At 37.2% G+C, this 20,503-nt stretch overlaps 1 protein-coding gene across 1 annotated transcript; it reads right to left on the reverse strand.

The window, feature by feature from the left end:
* Positions 1-10,464: 10,464 nt before the first annotated feature.
* LOC145099196 (uncharacterized) lies at positions 10,465-11,577 on the reverse strand. The gene is made up of 3 exons (XM_079036788.1): positions 11,470-11,577; positions 11,280-11,415; positions 10,465-11,165 (listed from the first exon to the last, which is right to left on the reverse strand). Exons 1-3 carry the CDS (start codon positions 11,575-11,577, stop codon positions 10,465-10,467), a joined length of 945 nt encoding a protein of 314 aa, XP_078892914.1.
* Between the last annotated feature and the right edge of the window lie 8,926 nt (positions 11,578-20,503).

Raw genomic sequence — 20,503 nt, forward strand, 5'->3', positions numbered from 1 at the left:
TCAGAGTCATGTGTGAGAGAAGATTTTTATGGGATGTGACATCTACAATTCAGAGTCACATGTGAGAGAAGATTTTTATGGTGAACGAAGATGGGAATCGATATAATAAGGAAAGCGATATTGGACTATCAAAGGGATATTTGAAGAGTTTCCGGCTGCAGAGCAAGTAGCATCCCGATGGTGGAGAACGAATCAGTCGATAGAGAATATGGTTTGTTTCAATAATCATAGTCTTAATTTTTTTATATATATATTTATATTCGTCAAATAATTTTAAATATAACTAATTATTAATATACGTATATATCCATATCCTGATTTTTAAAATGATTGACCCAAATTTTGTTATATATTCAAATATGAATTGTCTATCTATATTTAAACATCTCTCTCTCTCTCTCTGTCTTTCTCTTTCTCTCTCTCTATCTCTCTTTCTCCCTATATATATATATATACACACACACACACGTATAGCCAAGTTATTTTTTAGAACCAAAAGATTTGTGAGAACTTGTAAACTTATAATCATAATCAACTCATCATTTTTCAAATCCAAAAACACTAATCTTCTCCGAATGGAGCATTTAAGTCACATCTAGGCTCAAAAAAAAAATTCATGATTTTTTTGGTTTTTATGCACAATAAGCAATCATATGGATTGCTGATGAGCACAATTAGCACTTATATGATTGCTGATGAGCACAATCAATAGTCCATATTACTATTGATTGTGCATACATGTAAATTTCTAAACTGAATAAAATAAAATTGTTAAATCTTTTTTTTAACGTGAATATGGCTTTGACACACCATTTGGATAAGATTGGTGTTCTTGGTTTTGAAAAATGATAAGTGAATTATGAGTCCGTAAGTAATCATGCTCTTTTTGGTTGCAACAATAACTCAGCCTATGTGTGTGTAAGTGTATATATATATATATATATATATATATATATATATATATATATATATATATATATATATATATATATATATATAAGAACAAAACAAAATTAGAAAATCTAGGAACCACTTTTTTAATTTTATCAATGGAAGCATAGTTCATGTAGATTTCGACTTGATGAAACATTTTTCTCTATTCTTTGTCATTATATAGTTGTATTCACTATCAAATTTAACTTGATGACTAGCCTTGCAGAGTTTCCCAACACTTATCAAATTGTGTTTTAAACCTTCCACATATGCAACCTTTGGATTGAAAAATTCTCATTCGGTAGAACACCATATTCTTGATTTGGGTTCAATTGATGTCATAAATGATGTGTAGTGACAATGTTTTGGTTAAATTTTCGGATGATCGAGCTTGAGTACCAACAGAATAACTTCCCATTATGTAGCTAGGTGGATGATATCTTGTGGATATGTGTAGATGTGTTTAATGATGTTCCATAGCTACGTTGTTGTAATGTCGTCAAAATGATTAGTTTTAGTATTTATTTCACATATAATGGACAAAAAAAATCATTCCACCATTTAATACAATAGAATTGGGCTCACTCACTTAACTCACTCATTCACTCAGTCATCCAACATCTTCTCCACATGCACACATCCCTTTATTACATTCGTAGCAATGACAAATTCTTTTGTATTTCACTTATCTCTTCCCCATCTTACCCTTTCACGTCGATTTCTGGTATTCCTACAATCCTGTGATATTATTCTCCATTTGGAAACCAAATCCAACCATTAATCCATCCAATCTGATTCTATTTTATCCTTTATGTTTATAATCCCTTCTTATTCTTCTTCCTCACATGCTCTGTTTTGTTCACGAATGGGTACCACCAACACATCGGACGCCTATCAAAAGGAAGCCGGTCACCGCACCACCACTACCACCACCAGTAATCGTGACGTGAGTAAATAGGAGATTCAGACATCCATCGCTAAAGCGGTGACATTTTTGTCTTTCCAGCCTTCTTGGAAATTAAAACTCACTAATCTTATATAGTGATACAAAATCTACCACCCTAACCACCAACTATCACATGTTGCCACCAACCACCACAGCCACATGCTACTGCCACCGCCACCACCACCATTAAGTGTTGCATCCATCACCACAAATGTTAGGGGTGTCAGACCCAACAAATAATAGGGTTACAATAGACTCCAAATACACTGCTTTAATGCACTAAAAAGTAGTACTAGGCAAGCAGGGTCGAACCACAAAGACACGGAATAAAAGTCTATACCTTTTTGTACAAGGTACTTTGATCACAGATGGGGGTTTTGTTTGCAAAAGTCAAATAATAAAAGAAATAACAATCTACTTTAAAAACATGCACAAAATAAAACAGATTTGTAAACAAATTGTAAAAGTGCTTCCAGTTCTAGTTCTCAATGTTGCTGTTCAACTTGATTATGACTTGATGTAATTCATGATTGCTATTCTAAGTTGGTATTGAAAGATATTAACACGCTCTAATACCTCTCGCTTGCTAAATTATCTAACCAAAACACGCGCTTTGATTAGACCTAGCTTTACTAATTCAACCTAAACACGCTCTTAGATTGTATTGAAAAAATGCATTAAGTTTTGTACAAGCTTCCCAACAATGTTCATTTCTTCTCATACGCTCGGAAGTGTGAAAACATGTGATATATGTTTTACAATAAGAAAACTTATTGCTTGTTACCAATTATTAACTCAATCAAACGATTAGGTGCCCTAAAAGTTAATTAACTGCACAAAAATTCAATTCACAAAAGTGGCCAATCAAACACAAATCAAATTCAAGGATTCTAGTTTAAACAAAAACATAATCACTAGAATAGAATCACAAATCAAACATCAAATCATATGCTTCAAGTCAAGAAATCAACATGTTTTGAACAAGAAGTAGAAACTAGGGTTTCTTAGCCACACATGGCTAAGAACAAATCAAACAAGAATAAATAGGTAATTGGAATGTTTAATCCTTACAAAAAATGAAATCAAAGTGTTTGCAATGATTAGGTCTTTTCAAAAGCACCAAGAATTCTCCCAAAATTGCCCAAGATCGCCAGAAACAGCTTCCCAAAACTATTCTGCCTTCAAATGACGTTCTTCTGCTCTTTTAATTAAAGTTCACGTGACTTGCCATAAGGCCATGCGTGTTTGGCATGGTCATGCCTTTTGCCCATGTGTTTTTGGCATGGCCATTTGTCTTGACAATGTGTTTTTGGCATGGCCCATGTTGTTGGCTCTATCTTCATGTTTTCTGCCATGGAATGACCGGTTCATCTTCTCTTCATGTTCCAAAGCTCTATGCTCCAAGCATCCAAGCATCCATGCATCCAAGCTCCACGTTCCATGCTCCATAATGCCTGCAAAATAAATCAAAAATAGTGAAATACCAGGCATTCTTAATGAAATATGCAATTACCCTAATAATCAACTAAATTCAAGAATTATGAAGTGGAATGCTATAAAAAGACGGAAATAAACATGGAAAATAGGTGCATAAAAAGCACCTATCAAACCTCCCCAAGCTTAGACCTTTCTTTTCCTCAAGAAAGAGAAAACTGAGAATCTACCTAGAAAAGACGATAGGTGACTACAAAGAAACTAAGATGAAAAGAATGGAAGGAACAAAAAGGACTAAATGGAATTAAGAGTGCATGCATGCAATAAAAGAAGAACTAATGAAAATAACATATGTACAAAAAGATTTTTTTTCAAACATTAATGCAATGAACAAAAAAACGAACATATTCAATCCAATTAACCTCATTATGTCATACAGTCGAAGGTGTAACTGTCGGGCCTTGAGATAACTTGACATTAACCCCACAAACATATATAACAAGTAAAACAAGGTTTTTAGCCATTCCCTAACGCAACTCAACAAAATCAAAAGTTACAACACTTGTTCACTTTTACAGGTATTAGGTTAGCACATGGAACTAATTATGGTCTTACTCTCGTGAAAACATGTGATGCAAAATATGCTCATTTTTATTTTTCAAAACATAACAATGACCGACTCTAGCTATTTGTTGACTAACAACAATCTTTTTCTAAAAAATATTTTCTAAAAATTCCCTAACATTTACCCAGATTGGTTACATGTTTCAAACCACTTACACCAGTCAAAGTAGTTTACAGTCAGTCCCAATGTTTACAACCAAACATTTTTCAAACACATTATTCAATTAAACTATAAACATAAATATATACAAACTATCTAATTATATTTTTCTGCAAATAAAGCTCATGGCTTCCTTTGAAATCCATGTAACGAGCTTCCAACCAACACATCCAAATCAGATGACCTTAGTGTGCTAGATTTAAAGAGATCCCTCGGGTTTACTTGCCCGAACCTCAAAGGCCACATATTAGCTTTATTTGTTATTATTAAGTTCATTACTTTCTATGGAACCCGTGTAACGAATTTTGAACTCAATCAGTCCCAAACTATTCAGCTTTAGACGATTAGGTGTAAAACACCCCCTCGGAATTTACTTGTTCGAATCCCAAAGGTCACCGATTAACTTAATAATATTTTTATTTATTTAATTTTTTTATGACTCTTTTAGGGGGACTGATGTAAACACGCAAAGACCCGTAAGTATAGTCGGAAACAATGTCCCCAAGCAGGGTATTTAGAAGGGAATAGGTAGAAAAGACTTTTTAGAGCGCTGGAGAATTCGAGTCACTGAAATTTTATATTCATTTTATGGCTCTTTTGAATTTGGAATTTGGATATGAATGAGAAATAACTCATAAGACCGATCGTGTGTTCCAAGGGCTAAACTATATATGTCGTTATGCTTCGATGTTGATAACCTTATCATTTTTTGTTTTGCACGAGTAGCTTCGGGAGATGTGTTCGTGTGAGATTGGGTTGCTTCAAGCTTTTAACTTAAAAACGAACAAGTTCTAATCTCAAGCCATGACTAATTTACCACTTCAACTTATTTAAGAAGTTTAGGTTCCTTTAGATTGATTTTTTTTTATGATGCGGAAAGATAAAAATGCTAAAAATGGAAAATCTTTTTAATTTTTTTATTATTTTTTTTTATGAAATTCATGTGGAGACTAACTAGAACCTAATGTACAAAGACCCCTCCCGAAGCTTAATATTTAGCATCGTCCTCGATGCTCGGAGAGGGTAGGGAAATCTACTAGCTGCGAGGGGCCCAACGCTGCATGAACTGCATGGCTTGTTGTACTGTTTGTGTTAATTGTTGAACGTCAGCGCGAATGTCAGCAACAGCTTGATCAAGGTGATCAAAACGCCTCATGTATATGTCGTGGTACTTAGTCGCCTGCCGGGTGTAGAAATAACGTGCAGTCTCTACTGGGGCAGCAGAAGTGGACCCCCTTGCAGTAGGAGCAATGGAGTATGCGGGAGGAATAAGGATGTCATCTTCGTGGTCGACGACTAGCCGCTCAGGAGCTCTCGGGATGGGCGCGGGGGCGCGGGGGATGGAATTTGCAGAAGTGTTCTTTGGTAGACACCACTGAGTCTAAGTGATGTCCTGCTGGAGTTGGAGAGAGCTGAAATCCCCAGCAGGAATTCAGAGGTATGGCTTACCTTACACCAGCCATGTGATACTATCATCACCTTCTCTACGGAAGAAAGATGAGGCTATAAGGACATTGGATGTGATGGTATTAGTGCCTTGTGTGATTTTCTTGAGATCCAGGCGCTTGCTCTCAAAAAGCTCGGCACAAGCAAGGCGGGTGGCAAGATAGGAGATAATCTTGCAACAATGAATAGGGCCAGAATTGTTTGTAGAGACCTTAAGAAGTTTGGAAGCAAGAAAGACGCCAAAATGAGGTCTCTTCAAGCCAGTGACCATGCACCAAAGAATTTCTAACTCCATCTTACCGGCTCTGCTAACGTCTTCTTGGGGGTAGACAAGGTTAGAAATAATTCGGAGAGCCACCCTTAAGACTGGATGGATGATATGAGATGCTTTGGCGGATCGATCCTCATACACATCAAGTCCTGTGATTTCCTTCCAAAAGGCTTTGACCTAGGGTTTGAAAATATTATTTTTCTCTCGCATGTAGCCTAATTTAGGACCATATGTATTGAATTTAGAAATCCCAACAAACCCACTAAGATCGTCTAGACTCGGTTTAAATTGCAAACGCATGAGACGGAATGAGAGACATTTGGCATTGTCATTGAATTCCAAAGATTGTAAGAATTCAATGGTTGTGTTTTTATACGATTCCATTAGTGCCAAAGTGAGAAGTCTCTCCCAACCGATGTTGCTAAACAATCTATGGACGCCATCAAAAACTCCTAGTTCTTGGAGAGTGGGAATATCTACAAACCGTTCTTGAGAATATTCGCGGTCTTTGAGGTGAAGGAATCGCTCACGGTGCTCAAGAGAGTTGTGAATAATGGTGGTGATACCATATTTGGATTCCCATTGTTCTTTTGGTTGTGGGTTTTTTCGTTTTGGCATGACGACAAACCAGATTTATGACAAACGGGTGGTGCCAAAAAATGATAACACAACTAGACAAGCACGAATAAACAATTATATAAAGCACAAGAACGGATTCACACTATTCCAACCAAACAATTTTAAATTCAATGCGTAAAACTTGAGATATGGAAGGAATGTACCGTTTAAATGCTTGGATTTGAGGTGTTGGCTTGTATTATTCACTTCATCTTCAACCTCAAGAAGGCTTGAACTCTTCAATGGTGGAATGTCCAATTGGAGATGAAAACTTCTAATCTTCCTTCCAAAAGACCCTTCCCAAGCTTGGTCTTGAACCCTATGCAAGAATTTTTGAAACCCAATACAAGAATTAATTCAAATTATACAAATCAAGAACTAGGGTTTATGAAGAAAAATTAAATTTTTACCCATTGAATGATGAATTCGACCTAAATGATGAATGAAGTGAAGTTAGGAACGGATAGTAACATACCTTTGTGCCTCAATCTTTGATTAATTGGAGAAAAAAATCGAACCCTAGACTAGGGTTGTGGGGATCGGCCGAGAATGGTGAGGAGAGGGAAGTCACGCACGATCGTGAGAAGAGAGGAGGAAGGAGAAACGCACGATCGGTGGTTTAGATATTCGATTCCATGGCTATGCGATTTGGAGAACTGCGATTTCAGTCTATAGTTGTGGCCATGAGTTTTGAGATTTGTTCGTGCGTACCTTGTGTTTCTCAGAAGCTATTCTACAATATTGCACGGGCCGTGAGTTTTTTTTTCTTTGAAGAATGCTTGCGATATGGACGCACGGTCTGGGTCTAGGGCCGTGCGTTTTTTTCTTTCAAGCAGTGTTATTTGGGTTGAGGCCGTGCGCTTTTAATCTGTTTTCCACAATTCTTGATGACACGCACGGTCTAAAACCTAGGCCGTGCGTTTTGGCCCTTTACCCATGCGATTTCAAGCTAGCCCATGCCAAAATCTTTTTTTTTAAACCTTGAAGTGGCCGCACGGACAAAAAATTATGACCATGCGTTTTAGCATGAGCCCGTATGTATTTAGCTTACCCCGTGCATTTTCTTTCTGTTAACATGGAATTCACGATTTTTTTTTTCAAAACCAAGTTTTCTTTAACTATTAGATAGGAGAATTATTTGTATGTAAACCTCGAAAAGATGCAAACACCTTGCAAAACGGATGAAATAAATCAAAATTAAGAAAATAGAAAGAAATACTCCCGAGTTGCCTCTCGGTTAGCCGCCCTTGTTTCAAGTCTTTGGCTCGACTTTGCCCTTTAGATTTACTCAATGTAGTCCGGGCGTTCCAAGCTGTCAATCTCCATGTCTTTCTCTTGGAAGCCTTCATAGAAGACCATTAACATTAAATACTTTTCCAGTTTTGTTACTCTTAATCTCAATTGCACCATGATCAAATATATTAGAAACAATGAACGGTCCCACCCACCGGGACCGTAACTTACCAGAAAACCATTTCAGTCGAGAGTCATAGAGTAATACCTTTTGAGAAATCTCAAAGGTCTTACGGGAGAGGTACTAATCATGGAATGCTTTGGACTTGTCTTTGTAGATGTGTGAACTCTCGAATGCTTCATTTCTTATCTCCTCCAACTCTTGGATCTCTAACTTCCGATGAACACCCGCTACATCAATCTTCATGTTTAGCTTTTTGACAGCCCAGAAAGCTTTGTGTTCCAGTTCAACAGGGAGGTGGCAAGCTTTGCCAAACACAAGTCTATAAGGTGACATCCCAATTCGAGTTTTATATGCAGTTCGGTATGCCCAAAGAGCATCTTATGATCTCAAACTCCAATCTTTGCGGTTTGTGTTCACTGTTTTCTCAAGTATGGACTTGATTTCTTTGTTTGACACTTCATCTTGTCCATTTGTTTGCGGGTGATAAGCTGTGGACACCCGATGTTGGACTCCATACTTCTTGAGAACCGATCCAAGAGTTTTGTTGCAGAAGTGTGTGCCCCTGTCACTGATCAAGGCTTATGGAGTTCCAAACCTATATAAGATGTTAGCATTGACAAAATCTACAACAACTTTTGCATCATCAGTTCTTGTTGCCTTTGCTTCTACCCATTTGCAAACATAGTCAACAGCCAAAAGGATGTATAAATTCCCAGAGGATGAAGGAAAAGGACCCATAAAATCAATACCCCGTATATCAAATATTTCACAAACCAAGATGGGGGTTAAGGGCATTTGGTTTCTGGAACTCAAAGAACCAGTCATTTGACATCTCTCACAACTTTTACAAAAAGTGTATGAGTCATGAAAAAGTCGGGGCCAATAAAATCCACAATCTAAAATTTTCCTGGCAGTTCTTTGAGGACCAAAATGCCCTCCACAAGTATAACTATGACAAAAGTTGAGGATAGATTGTACCTCATGTTCTTCAACACATCTTCTTATTACCTGATCTGCACAATGTTTCCAAAGGTACGGTTCATCCCAAATGTACCTTCTTGTATCTTTCTTGATCTTATCTCTCTGTGATCTTGTGAGGTCGGGTAGGAACTTTCCCGTGACCATGAAGTTGCATATATCCACATACCAAGGTGGTGTTTGGATAGCAAACAAGTGCTCGTCCGGGAATGTGTCATGGATGGGAGTCGCATCTTCGGGTTGAACTATTTGGCTCAAATGGTCGACGACTAGGTTCTCTTTCCCGGTCTTATCTTTGATCTCAATATCGAACTCTTGCAAAAGCAGCATCCACCGTATTAACCTCGGCTTCGAATCTTTCTTGGTAAGTAAGTGCTTTATGGCTGTATGGTCCGAATATATGATCACTTTAGTTCCAAGGAGGTATTGCCGGAACTTCTCTAGCGCAAAAACAATAGCGAGCAACTCTTTTTCTGTTGTGGTGTAGTTGCATTGTGTACTATCAAGGGTCTTTGATGCATAGTAGATGACATGGTGTGCTCGACCCACCTTTTAACCCAATACTGCCCCTACAACCATGTTGCTCGCGTCACACATGATCTCAAATGGGAGATCCCAATTAGGTGGTTGGATGATTGGAGCAGAGGTGAGTAAATCCTTCAAACGATCGAAGGCATCCTTGCATGGCTGAGTGAACTCAAATTCAACATCTTTTTGGTGTAGTTGACACATCGGCACTATAATCCTTGAAAAATCTTTAATGAACCGCCGATAGAAACCTGCATGGCCAAGAAACGAACGAACTTCCCGAACATTTTTCGGGTAAGGAAGACTTTTGATAACATCTATCTTGGCTTTGTCAACTTCCAAGCCTTTTCGGGAGACAATATGACCAATAATCATTCGTTTGTCCACCATGAAATGACATTTTTCATAGTTAAGCACAAGATCTGTGTCAATGCACCTTTGCAAATTTTTTGTTAGATTCCTCAAACATTCATCAAAGGAGTTTCCATAGACTGTGAAGTCATCCATGAAAACTTCAATGATGTTTTCAACATATTCAGAAAAAATGCTCACCATGCATCTCTGAAATGTTGCAGGTGCATTGCATAGACCAAAAGGCATACGCCTATAGGCAAGTGTGCCAAAGGGACAAGTGAAGGTGGTTTTTTCTTGGTCTTCCGGGGCTACCGGAATTTGATGAAAACCCGAGAAACCACCAAGCAACAGTAATGAGATTTACCCGCCAATCTCTCTAGCATTTGGTCAATAAATGGCAAGGGAAAATGGTCTTTTCTCGTTGAGGCATTCAACTTTCTATAGTCAATACAAACCCTCCACCCGTTTTGCACACGGGTTGGCACCAAATCTCCCTTAAAATTCTTGACAACTGTGACCCTGACTTTTTTTAAGACTACCTGAACGGGGCTCACCCATTAACTATCAGAGATAGGGTAAATCATACCTGCATCCAAAAGTTTCATGATTTCTTTCTTTACCACCTCCATCATGGGTGGATTCAGTCTTCTCTGTGCCTCTCGAGTTTGTTTGAAGTCCTCCTCCATGAGAATCTTATGCATGCACAAGGAAGGGCTCAACCCTTTTATGTCAGCAATTGTCCACCCAATAGCTTTCTAATACTTTTTCAGCAAAGTCACCAACTCATCTTCTTCTGCAATGGACAACTTGTTGGAGATAATGACAGTCAAAGTCTTCTCTTCCCCAAGGTACGCATACTTCAAATGATCTGGAAGAGTCTTCAATTCTAGCTTAGGTGCCTGCACAACGGAAGGAAGAAGTTTTGTGTTAGAAATGGGCAATTTCACGTTGCTATTATCATACCTCATTTTCTGCTTTTCTTCCATGCTATCCACAATTTCCAGCAACTCTTCATCTAACTTGAAATTTTCTGCAATCTCTTTGACTGAATTGTTATCAAAATTCCTGCTCAAAACTAACTCCAACAAATCATGGTTAGTCAACTCAAAACACTTTTCAGTCAAAGGTTGGATTATATCAACAAAATTTATGCAATGAACATCACTTGGGTACCTCATTGCTTCATAGATATTGAAGTTGATGACCTCCCCATCGAATTCCATGGACAATGTACCATTGTAGACATCAATTTTTGTTCTTGTTGTTTTCCAGAATGGTCTACCTAAAAGTATGGAACTCGAGGATGGATGGTCATCATCTCCCATATCAAGCACATAAAAATCTGCAGGAAAGACAAGCTCATTAACTTGCACCAAAATATCCTCTAATACACCTTTTGGGTGTACTATAGAACGATCTACAAGTTGGATGATCACCCCTGTTTTTGTTAAAGTTCCTATGCCAATAGATTTATAAACAGAATATGGTAAAACATTAATTGAAGCTCCTAAATCTAGCATAGAACGGGGGACATACAAGTTTCCCAACTTTCAAGGAACGGTAAAAACACCTGGATCCTTGCACTTTGGGGGCATCCTTTTCTGCAAAACTGCAGACACATTTTCACTTACTTTCACTGTCTCATTACCTCCCAACTTCTTTTTAGATGTGCAAAGTTCCTTAAGGAACTTAGCATATCTACGTACCTGTTTGATCGCATCTAAGAGTGGGATGTTGACTTAAACTTTCCGGAACATTGCCATGATTTCACTATCTTCTCTCTCTTTTTTGTTGCTGCTCAATCTTGATGGAAAAGGTGGTGGTGTGATCTTTGCTTCTTTCTCTTCCGGCTTCTTTTTCTCCACCATTTCTTCTTTCTTTTCATCCTTCTTTGGTGGTTTTTCTATCACCAACTCCTATTCTTCTTCTTCGGGCATCTTCGGGCCGTCATATTTCTTTACACTCTTCAAGCTAATTGCACAAGCATTGTGCTTTGGGTTCTTTTCAGTTTGTGGAGGTAGCATTCCTTGATTCTCCATTTTGCTCACCGATTGAGCAAGTTGTGCCATTTGTTGCTCAAGATTCTTGATGCTTGCCTTGGTCTCTTGCTGAAAACTTTGGGTGCTGGTGGCAAGGCTTTTGACTATGTCTTCTAAGGACATACTTGACGATCCGGCTAGTTGAGGAGAAGGTTGTAGTTGCCTTGGTTGGTAATTTTGTTGTGGGAATGGAGGCCTTGCTTGGTAATGGGTTGGTGGTCTTTGTTGATAGCCCATGCTTTGCTTGTTGTTCCACCCTTGATTGCCTCGGGGCTGATCATAAGTTCTTTGATTATGCCCGGAATAGTCTCCTATAACATTTGCTTCTTCATATTTGTCACAACTAGAAATTTTTGTGCCTTGTAACTACAACACTTAAGTCAAATTAGGAATCAAAGACATAAGAGCATGTATGATGCATACTCTATGACAACAAAATTTCAAACAAACACCCCATGCATGCATTTCAAGTAGTCAATAAGCAATTGGAAACCCTAGGAGTTCTTGCTTAAGTCCATTTTAGACTAGGAATTTCTTATTGGGCCCAATGTACCAATAAGCTTCCAATTTGACCAGCTTGGGCTTAGAACTCTTAAATGGGCTCTAATTGGACCCACTTCCATTTATTTCAATATTTTGGGCCATATTGGGCCTAGAATGAAATAAATTAATTATATCAACCATTTTGGGGCATAATTAACCTAATGTAGCCCTAATAGGTCATAAGAATCATATTTATGGTTATTTGGACCAAACATCACTTAACATAACCATGAAAAAGGCTTAAGCATACAAGGTCCAAATTCTTTTCTCTCCCTCTCTAATTCTTGGCCCAAGCCCAAGTAAAAAGGGAGAGTTGACTTCTCATGGCCACATCATTTTTACATTATGGTCTTCCATGCATCTTATCCCATGTTTCCATGCACACATCACTTCAATATCTCTCTCTTTCCCTCTCTCTTTCTCTCGGCCGATTCCAAGCACACACACACACATAATTCTTTCACAAATCTCTCAAGGAAACTCCCTCTACTCTTCATCAAGATCTCGAAATTTAGAAGGTTTTTCAAGAAGATATTTCCACAAATTCTTCATCTAAGGTAAGATCATGCTTGGATCTATGATCTAGGTTCTTTGTTTTATCAATGAACGGTTTATGTTTTGGAGATGTAATGTTTAAAACAATGTACTGAATGTGAACAATATCAGTTGTATTATTTCAATGCATGGTGATGAATGATGTTATGATTCATGTATAATCATTGTGATGGTATTCAATTAAGTCACAATAGCCCCCGGACGTTTCCGCCGTCTGGTTCGGGGGTGTGACAATATTCTTCTTCTTGCAATTGAGGACACATATCAGTAGGGTGTCCTACTTGAGTGCAAATGCCACAGGGACGGGGTGTGGATTGCACACCTTTGTCCTTAGCAAGCATCATTACCACCTTAGTCAACTCGAATAGTTGAGCTTCAATTTGAGGAGTGTGCACCTCTTTTACACCTTGAGGTGCATCTATGTACCAATCTTCATCTTGACTAGTATGCTTTGAATCCTCCGCCATGTTTTTTATGAGATCCCGAATCTCCGTTGGGGTCTTGTCAGTCAAAGATCCTCCACTTGAAGCATTAAGAAGTCTTCGTTCCCAAGGAGTCATGCCTTCTATGAAGTATTGAAGGATTTGATACTCACTAATACCATGCTTTGGGCAACAGGCACAAAGCTTTTTGAACCTCTCCCAATATGTATGAAAGGCTTCTCTCTTGTGTTGTTTGATCCCAATTATCTCTCTTTTTAGGGCTGAGGCTTTCATTTCTGGGAAGTATTTGTCTAAGAAGAGGCGTGCAAGATCTACCCATGTGTTGACCGTCCTCGGTGGAAGGTCATAAAGCCAATCTTTTGCTGAGTCTTGCACTGCGAAGGGGAATGCCCTAAGCTTGATTTGGTCTTCAGTGACATTTTCTGGTTTCATGCCAACACACACAACATGGAACTCCGTGAGGAACTTGTGGGGATCTTCATTTTCTAAGCCTCTAAAGGTTGGGAGTAAGTGAATAAGACCGGATTTCAATTCAAGGTTTGTGGCTGCCGGATAGGTGATGCAAAGAGGTTGTGGACTAACCTCTTGCCTCGCCCATTCGCGAAGGGTTTGTTCGGGTGGTGGATTTGGAGGTGGATTCCCTCCATGGTTGTCTCCCATGGTATGAGTAGTGGTTGAAGTTTATGTAGGTGTAGTGTTTGGGCTGTAATGAGTAAGTGAAGAGGGTGGAGTGGTATTTCTGGATGAGGATGGTTGAGGTGAAGGTGATGGACTTTCTGTTTCGGATGCGAACACACTTGAGAGGGGAATATCCTCCAAAATATTAATGACCGGGGGATTGGATGATGAAGAAGTATCGGAAACCGGTTGCCTCTTACGAAGCTTGGCTTGCTTCCTTAACTTCTTTGCAGTCTTCTCTATCTCCGAGTCAATTGGCAGTGGTGTACCTGTACGAAAAGATCTAGGCATAAACAAATAGTAACACCGTGTCCCCGACAATGACGCCAATTTGTTAGGGGTGTCAGACCCAACAAATAATAGGGGTACAATAGACTCCAAATACACTGCTTTAATGCACTAAAAAGTAGTACAAGGCAAGCAGGGTCGAACCACAAAGACACGGAATAAAAGTCTATACCTTTTTGTACAAGGTACTTTGATCACAGATGAGGGTTTTGTTTGCAAAAGTCAAATAATAAAAGAAATAACAATCTACTTTAAAAACATGCACAAAATAAAATAGATTTGTAAACAAATTGTAAAAGTGCTTCCAGTTCTAGTTCTCAATGTTGCTGTTCAACTTGATTATGACTTGATGTAATTCATGATTGCTATTCTAAGTTGGTATTGAAAGATATTAACACGCTCTAATACCTCTCGCTTGCTAAATTATCTAACCAAAACACGCGCTTTGATTAGACCTAGCTTTACTAATTCAACCTAAACACGCTCTTAGATTGTATTGAAAAACTGCATTAAGTTTTGTACAAGCTTCCCAACAATGTTCATTTCTTCTCATACGCTCGGAAGTGTGAAAACATGTGATATATGTTTTACAATAAGAAAACTTATTGCTTGTTACCAATTATTAACTCAATAAAATGATTAGGTGCCCTAAAAGTTAATTAACTGCACAAAAATTCAATTCACGAAAGTGGCCAATCAAACACAAATCAAATTCAAGGATTCTAGTTTAAACAAAAACATAATCACTAGAATAGAATCACAAATCAAACATCAAATCATATGCTTCAAGTCAAGCAATCAACATGTTTTGAACAAGAACTAGAAACTAGGGTTTCTTAGCCACACATGGCTAAGAACAAATCAAACAAGAATAAATAGGGAATTGGAATGTTTAATCCTTACAAAACTGAAATCAAAGTGTTTGCAATGATTAGGTCTTCACAAAAGCTCCAAGAATTCTCCCAAAATTGCCCAAGATCGCCAGAAACTGCTTCCCAAAACCGTTCTGCCTTCAAATGACATTCTTCTGCTCTTTTAATTAAAGTTCACGTGACTTTCCATAAGACCATGCGTTTTTGGCATGGCCATGCCTTTTGTCCATGTGTTTTTGGCATGGCCATTTGTCTTGACCATGTGTTTTTCGCATGGCCCATGCTTTTTGCTAAAATTCCAGAAAGTCTTCACTGTTGGCTCCATCTTCATGTTTTCTGCCATGGAATGACCGGTTCATCTTCTCTTCATGTTCCAAAGCTCTATGCTCCAAGCATCCAAGCGTCCATGCATCCAAGCTCCACGTTCCATGCTCCATAATACCTGCAAAATAAATCAAAAATAGTGAAATACAAGACATTCTTAATGAAATATGCAATTACCTTAATAATCAACTAAATGCAAGAATTATGAAGTGAAATGCTATAAAAAGACGGAAATAAACATGCAAAATAGGTGCATAAAATGCACCTATCAACAACTAACTTCCACATGTCGTCATTTAAAATAAATGATATATTTGGTGAAATTATTAATTTAATCTCTTTTTGATTATCTATGGAAAAGTGAAAAAAACGTAAATTTTATCGATTTGATGTGACTATTATTTTAATCATGTATTTTATTTATATTTTAGTGAAAAGAGACAAAAAAAAACATCATTTTCATGCTATAACCAAGACATATTTAAATCTTAAATACTATATTCATTGTTAATATAATAAATTCACAATTTAATATAGTCTATTCAATGTTTAATTATTCAATGTTTAATATGTAAAATTTATAGTTTAATAAAATACATTCAAAACTAATTCACAGTACATTCACAACTTAATACATGTTATTCATAGATTTTTTTCTCCTAAAACCATCAAATATGGAGTTCTTACACTTTTGCAAGTTCCAAAAATCATATATGGATGAAATAAATTAGAATTGAAAGTTTAATATACAAATTCACATTTAAAAATACTAGTTTAAGCATTCATTCAGAACTTGAAAAACTATTTAATACAAAATTCACAATGTAATATAGTATATTCACAACTCATTCACAATACATTAACAACTTAAAAGTGTTATAGTTTTTATATCTTTGAATCCTAATGTGATAAATATCATAACATATTTTGAATATAATTTGTTGTTTTTGCTTCTTTTATAATCCTCAAATTCCCATTTTTACGTTTCATCCAAAATATATATATTACAGCCAAGAATTTTAAAAAATAAAAATTTATCGTTGAATGTATTGTATTCACAAACGCACATTTGACTTCTTCTAGAATATAATTATTTGAGTAACACAAACATCCAAATTTTCTTATATTTTATTTTTAATATGTAACTATCATGCAAGAATATATGGCGTAGCAGTGGTGCCGCGCCAGTAATCGAAAGTGCTCAAGAATAGTTTAATAAAATAAGAAAAGAATAAATAAGTATATATCTTTAGAGTATGATCATAGAAATAATTACTATATCAAAAAATTAGAATAGTTATCATTAACGGTATACGTAGATCGATTTGAGAATCTAAATATATGAAATCATATTTGAATTCAAGAAATGATAAAACGGAAAAGTAAATAATTTTGTGATTTGATTTAGAGTACGAAAGCTCGATTACAGCTTTGGATGTAAGAACTTACAAAATAGTTACTCTACTTTCTAAATAACATCTATCTTTATAGGTTGACAAAAATGGGGTCGGTTAGAGAATAATTAAGGTCGTGACACATAGGCAATGACATGATACAGTTCAGCTACGCTCATTTAATTCCAAACCTAAGGGGTACAAAACTCTGAAACATACCAATAATTAGAACTACACAATGAAGACTAAGATATAACAATAAAAACTTTTGCAACAGACTCTGACAAAACAATCAATAAACTTCGAGACCTAACAATTTTCCCCCTTGGGTTAACTCGCGTAATAGTTTTCATGTACTCTCATCAAAAATCTTAGGAGCGAACTCAAGAAAACACATCCGAAAGAATTTTGTTCTTCGAATTGATTTTGTAGAGTTCAAGCTTCGAAAGAATTCGATTCAGTGTTACAATCTTGTAGCAATGCTTGTCTTCCATATAAGACATTTGATTCTTTAAAACCCTATTCATTAGAGTTTTATATACCAATACATATGTCTCCTTCTGAATCTGCCCATCCTTCATATTTTTAATGCCATCAAGTTGATCATAAGGATCGATAGAAATCTTCTTTAGAAATCAAACAACTCAACATCCATTTTTCTAATCTCCGTAATATAAAATCTGATCATCTTCTTCAAATGGATGATATGATTCATATATTTTGTATTCTCCTTGTCAATAATAGAAGACAACTTGTATCACACCCCCAAACCAGAACGGCGGAAACGTCTGGGGGCGAATGGAGTGACTTCATGTACAGTATCATAACAATTGAATAGTAATGAAACATAGCAACCCAAGCATTCATACATTTATAATACAAGTTTGCATTGTTTACAAAACTTTGTTTCTTGAAAAGTTAAATACAAATAACTGAAAAGTGGAAAAAATGAAACGACGATGTCGGCCCTCAAGAAGGGTTGAATACCTGTCTACTGGTTCCCTGAGAATACAAGTCATTTTGAAAAGCATCAACTAAAAAGTTGGCGAGTTCATAAAATTTTTTGTATAAAAATGGTCTGACACTTGTTTAGAATAGTTCTCATAGTACTTTTAGAAAATCTGATATTTTCTATGAAAATGATTTGTAAGTCTTGTTTAGAATAGTTCTCATAGTTCTCATAATACTTTTAGAAAATCCGATATTTTCGGCCCAATATGGCCCAAAGAAAGGGTGCGGCCCAATAAGGCCCACTGAAGGAGTTTTGGTCCAATAGGGGTTTTGGGTTGTGGGTTGTGGGTTTTTGGGCTAAGGCCCCAAACTGATTGGACTTAACTATTGGATTGAGTTTTGGACTTGCATGAGGCTATTTCAACTTGGTTCCCAATGTATATACATATGAACTTAAATGGCATTGTAGTTTGGAATTCACAATCTTGATGAAATAGGGTTACATAGAAAGAATGGTTTCGTACAAGAAGTCTAAATCACAACCCTAATTTGTTGGTAGTGACATCATCCCCCGTTAGAGGGAATTTTTTCCCGAAATTTGTTCTACAAAAACTTATATGAAGTAGAGAAGAAGTGTGGATACATTTGCATCATCTGGTCCTCGCGCTTCCATGTGAACTTTGGTCCTCTTTCGGCGCTCCACTGAACCTTCACAATGGGAATGCGGCTTTTTTTCATTCGCTTCACTTCCCTGTGCATTATCTCCATGGGTTCCTCAACAAAATGGAGATTTTCATTCACTTTAATTTCGTCAAGCCGGACAACGAGAGTCTCGTCAAATAACCATTTCTTTAGATTGGACGCATGAATGACAGGGTGTACATTGCCGAGTTCAACCAGTAGTTGGAGTTTATATGTCATCGAACCAATCTTATCAAGGACTTCCAGGGTCCGATGTATCTCGGGTTCAATATCCCATGCTTTCCCAAGCGTATCATCCCTTTCCAAAGGAGAGACCGTTTGTAGTACGCGATAACCGACTTGGCATTCCAAGGGCTTCCATTAATTAGTTGCATATCTCTTTTTTTTTATTTTCTAGATGTCTCCAGTCGTGCCCGAGTTTGGGTGATCTCTTCGGTTGTCTCTCTGGTGATGTCAGGGTCAGTGACAGTGTCGTCGGGTACTTGCAATTTGACTATCCGTGTGTTGGTCATCTCAACCCAATGCAGAGGTAGTCTGCATTTGTGTCTTATATGAAGAGGTAAATGGATGGTCATAACTATTGAGGATTGTGTGTTTAACGCACCAAAAGTAGTGTTTCTAAACCTTAAGGTGGACACTATTGTCACCAAGGTTAAGGTTATGTGTGGTGTAGTTCGCCTTATAATTTTTAGTTTGTCTTGGGAGTTTCTTAGTACAGAATTCTAAGCTATTGGGATGTCAAGCTTTTCTTGTTCCTTAAATTTGGTTGATTAGGTTGTTGATTCGAAAAATAGGGATATCGGTCCTTGATGACGGGTTTGTTTGACTTTTAGTAGTCAGTGGTCCTATGGACAATTAGTCTTTCCTCTTTATAAGTCAGATGGGTGCTTTATGAGGTTAAAGGCTTGGTCGGATAGTTTCCTTACTTATTAGGTCATTCTATTAATAGGAAAATATATGTTTTCATGAAGGTGCCAAGTGGTAGAAGGGTTTTGGCTACTGGAATGGCTCCGAATGTTGCGTCGATTCCTGAACTCAATTTGGCATCCGGGTGGTATTTCCAAAAAAAATTATGGGAACACATCGAGAGGGTTATAAACCTATGGAATATCCAAGAAAGGGCATGGTACCTCTCACATATATTCTTTTGAGTCTAGATACATGGGGCGATTCGAGGATTTCTTTCGGGTTTGTTGTCTGAGATAACATGGGTTTCCATATTTGGTAAGCTAATTCGAACGACGTATTTTTATGTATGACATGGATTTAGTGAGGGCTTATCGAACACATGAAAATGGCCATAGTTTGAAGTTTCTTATTGTTACTGACACTAGGTCGTTTTAGAAGGAATGTTTGCTTAGTGCTTAGAGTACATCCTAATGTGTGTCGATGGTGGTCTTATTTTTGCCCTTAAATATTCTCTACCAGGAGCATTTGATGGGTTTTGTATACTACAACATCCTATGGTGCACGTACAACCCTAAAAGCTTTGGATCTATGTTTTCTCTAATTATACATGCAATATTGTTTTTAAGGTTTAAGCCTACAACTAGCATACACATGATATAAACAACATAAAATACTAGTTACGAGTTTACATATTTGTGTAGCTTGTAGAACTTGTAGTATTTGGCCTTTAAGAACTTAGCACCAATAGTATGAATGCCTCAAATGGAATCACAACACACCATGGACAAAAGGATGACATTTTGAGAGAGAATCCTAGTCACCAAAATCGTCCATTATCTCCAAGAATACATGGGTCGTGATTTTGGCTACGGAGTAACATATTTATATGTGGGATTCCAAAGGTCATGGGTTAACCCTAACCCATACCCATGTTGGATTAGTGTCTAACTCCATAACTATTTTGGTATGTACTTGACCCGATGGTGCATGGTCCTTTTGGATTGCCTTCACCAAAGCAACTTGATAGGATGAATTACGGAGAGAAAGGATTAAATATGGTTTATTAATATATTATGAGAATAATGTATTAAAGGAG

This window comes from Lactuca serriola, chromosome 4, assembly GCF_051521515.1.
Source record: "Lactuca serriola cultivar US96UC23 chromosome 4, Lser_US96UC23_V15, whole genome shotgun sequence".
Lineage (NCBI taxonomy): Eukaryota > Viridiplantae > Streptophyta > Magnoliopsida > Asterales > Asteraceae > Lactuca > Lactuca serriola.

Bases quoted from the DNA above. Each gene is read 5' to 3' on its own strand.
- LOC145099196 (XM_079036788.1), bottom strand. From the start codon at position 11,577: ATGGTGGAGAAAAAGAAGCCGGAAGAGAAAGAAGCAAAGATCACACCA. The intron at 11,416-11,469 runs GCAATGTTCCGG...GCGATCAAACAG, and splicing joins GAGAAGATAGTGAAATCATG to GTACGTAGATATGCTAAGTT. The intron at 11,166-11,279 runs GTGTTTTTACCG...CTATTGGCATAG, and splicing joins CCCAAAGTGCAAGGATCCAG to GAACTTTAACAAAAACAGGG.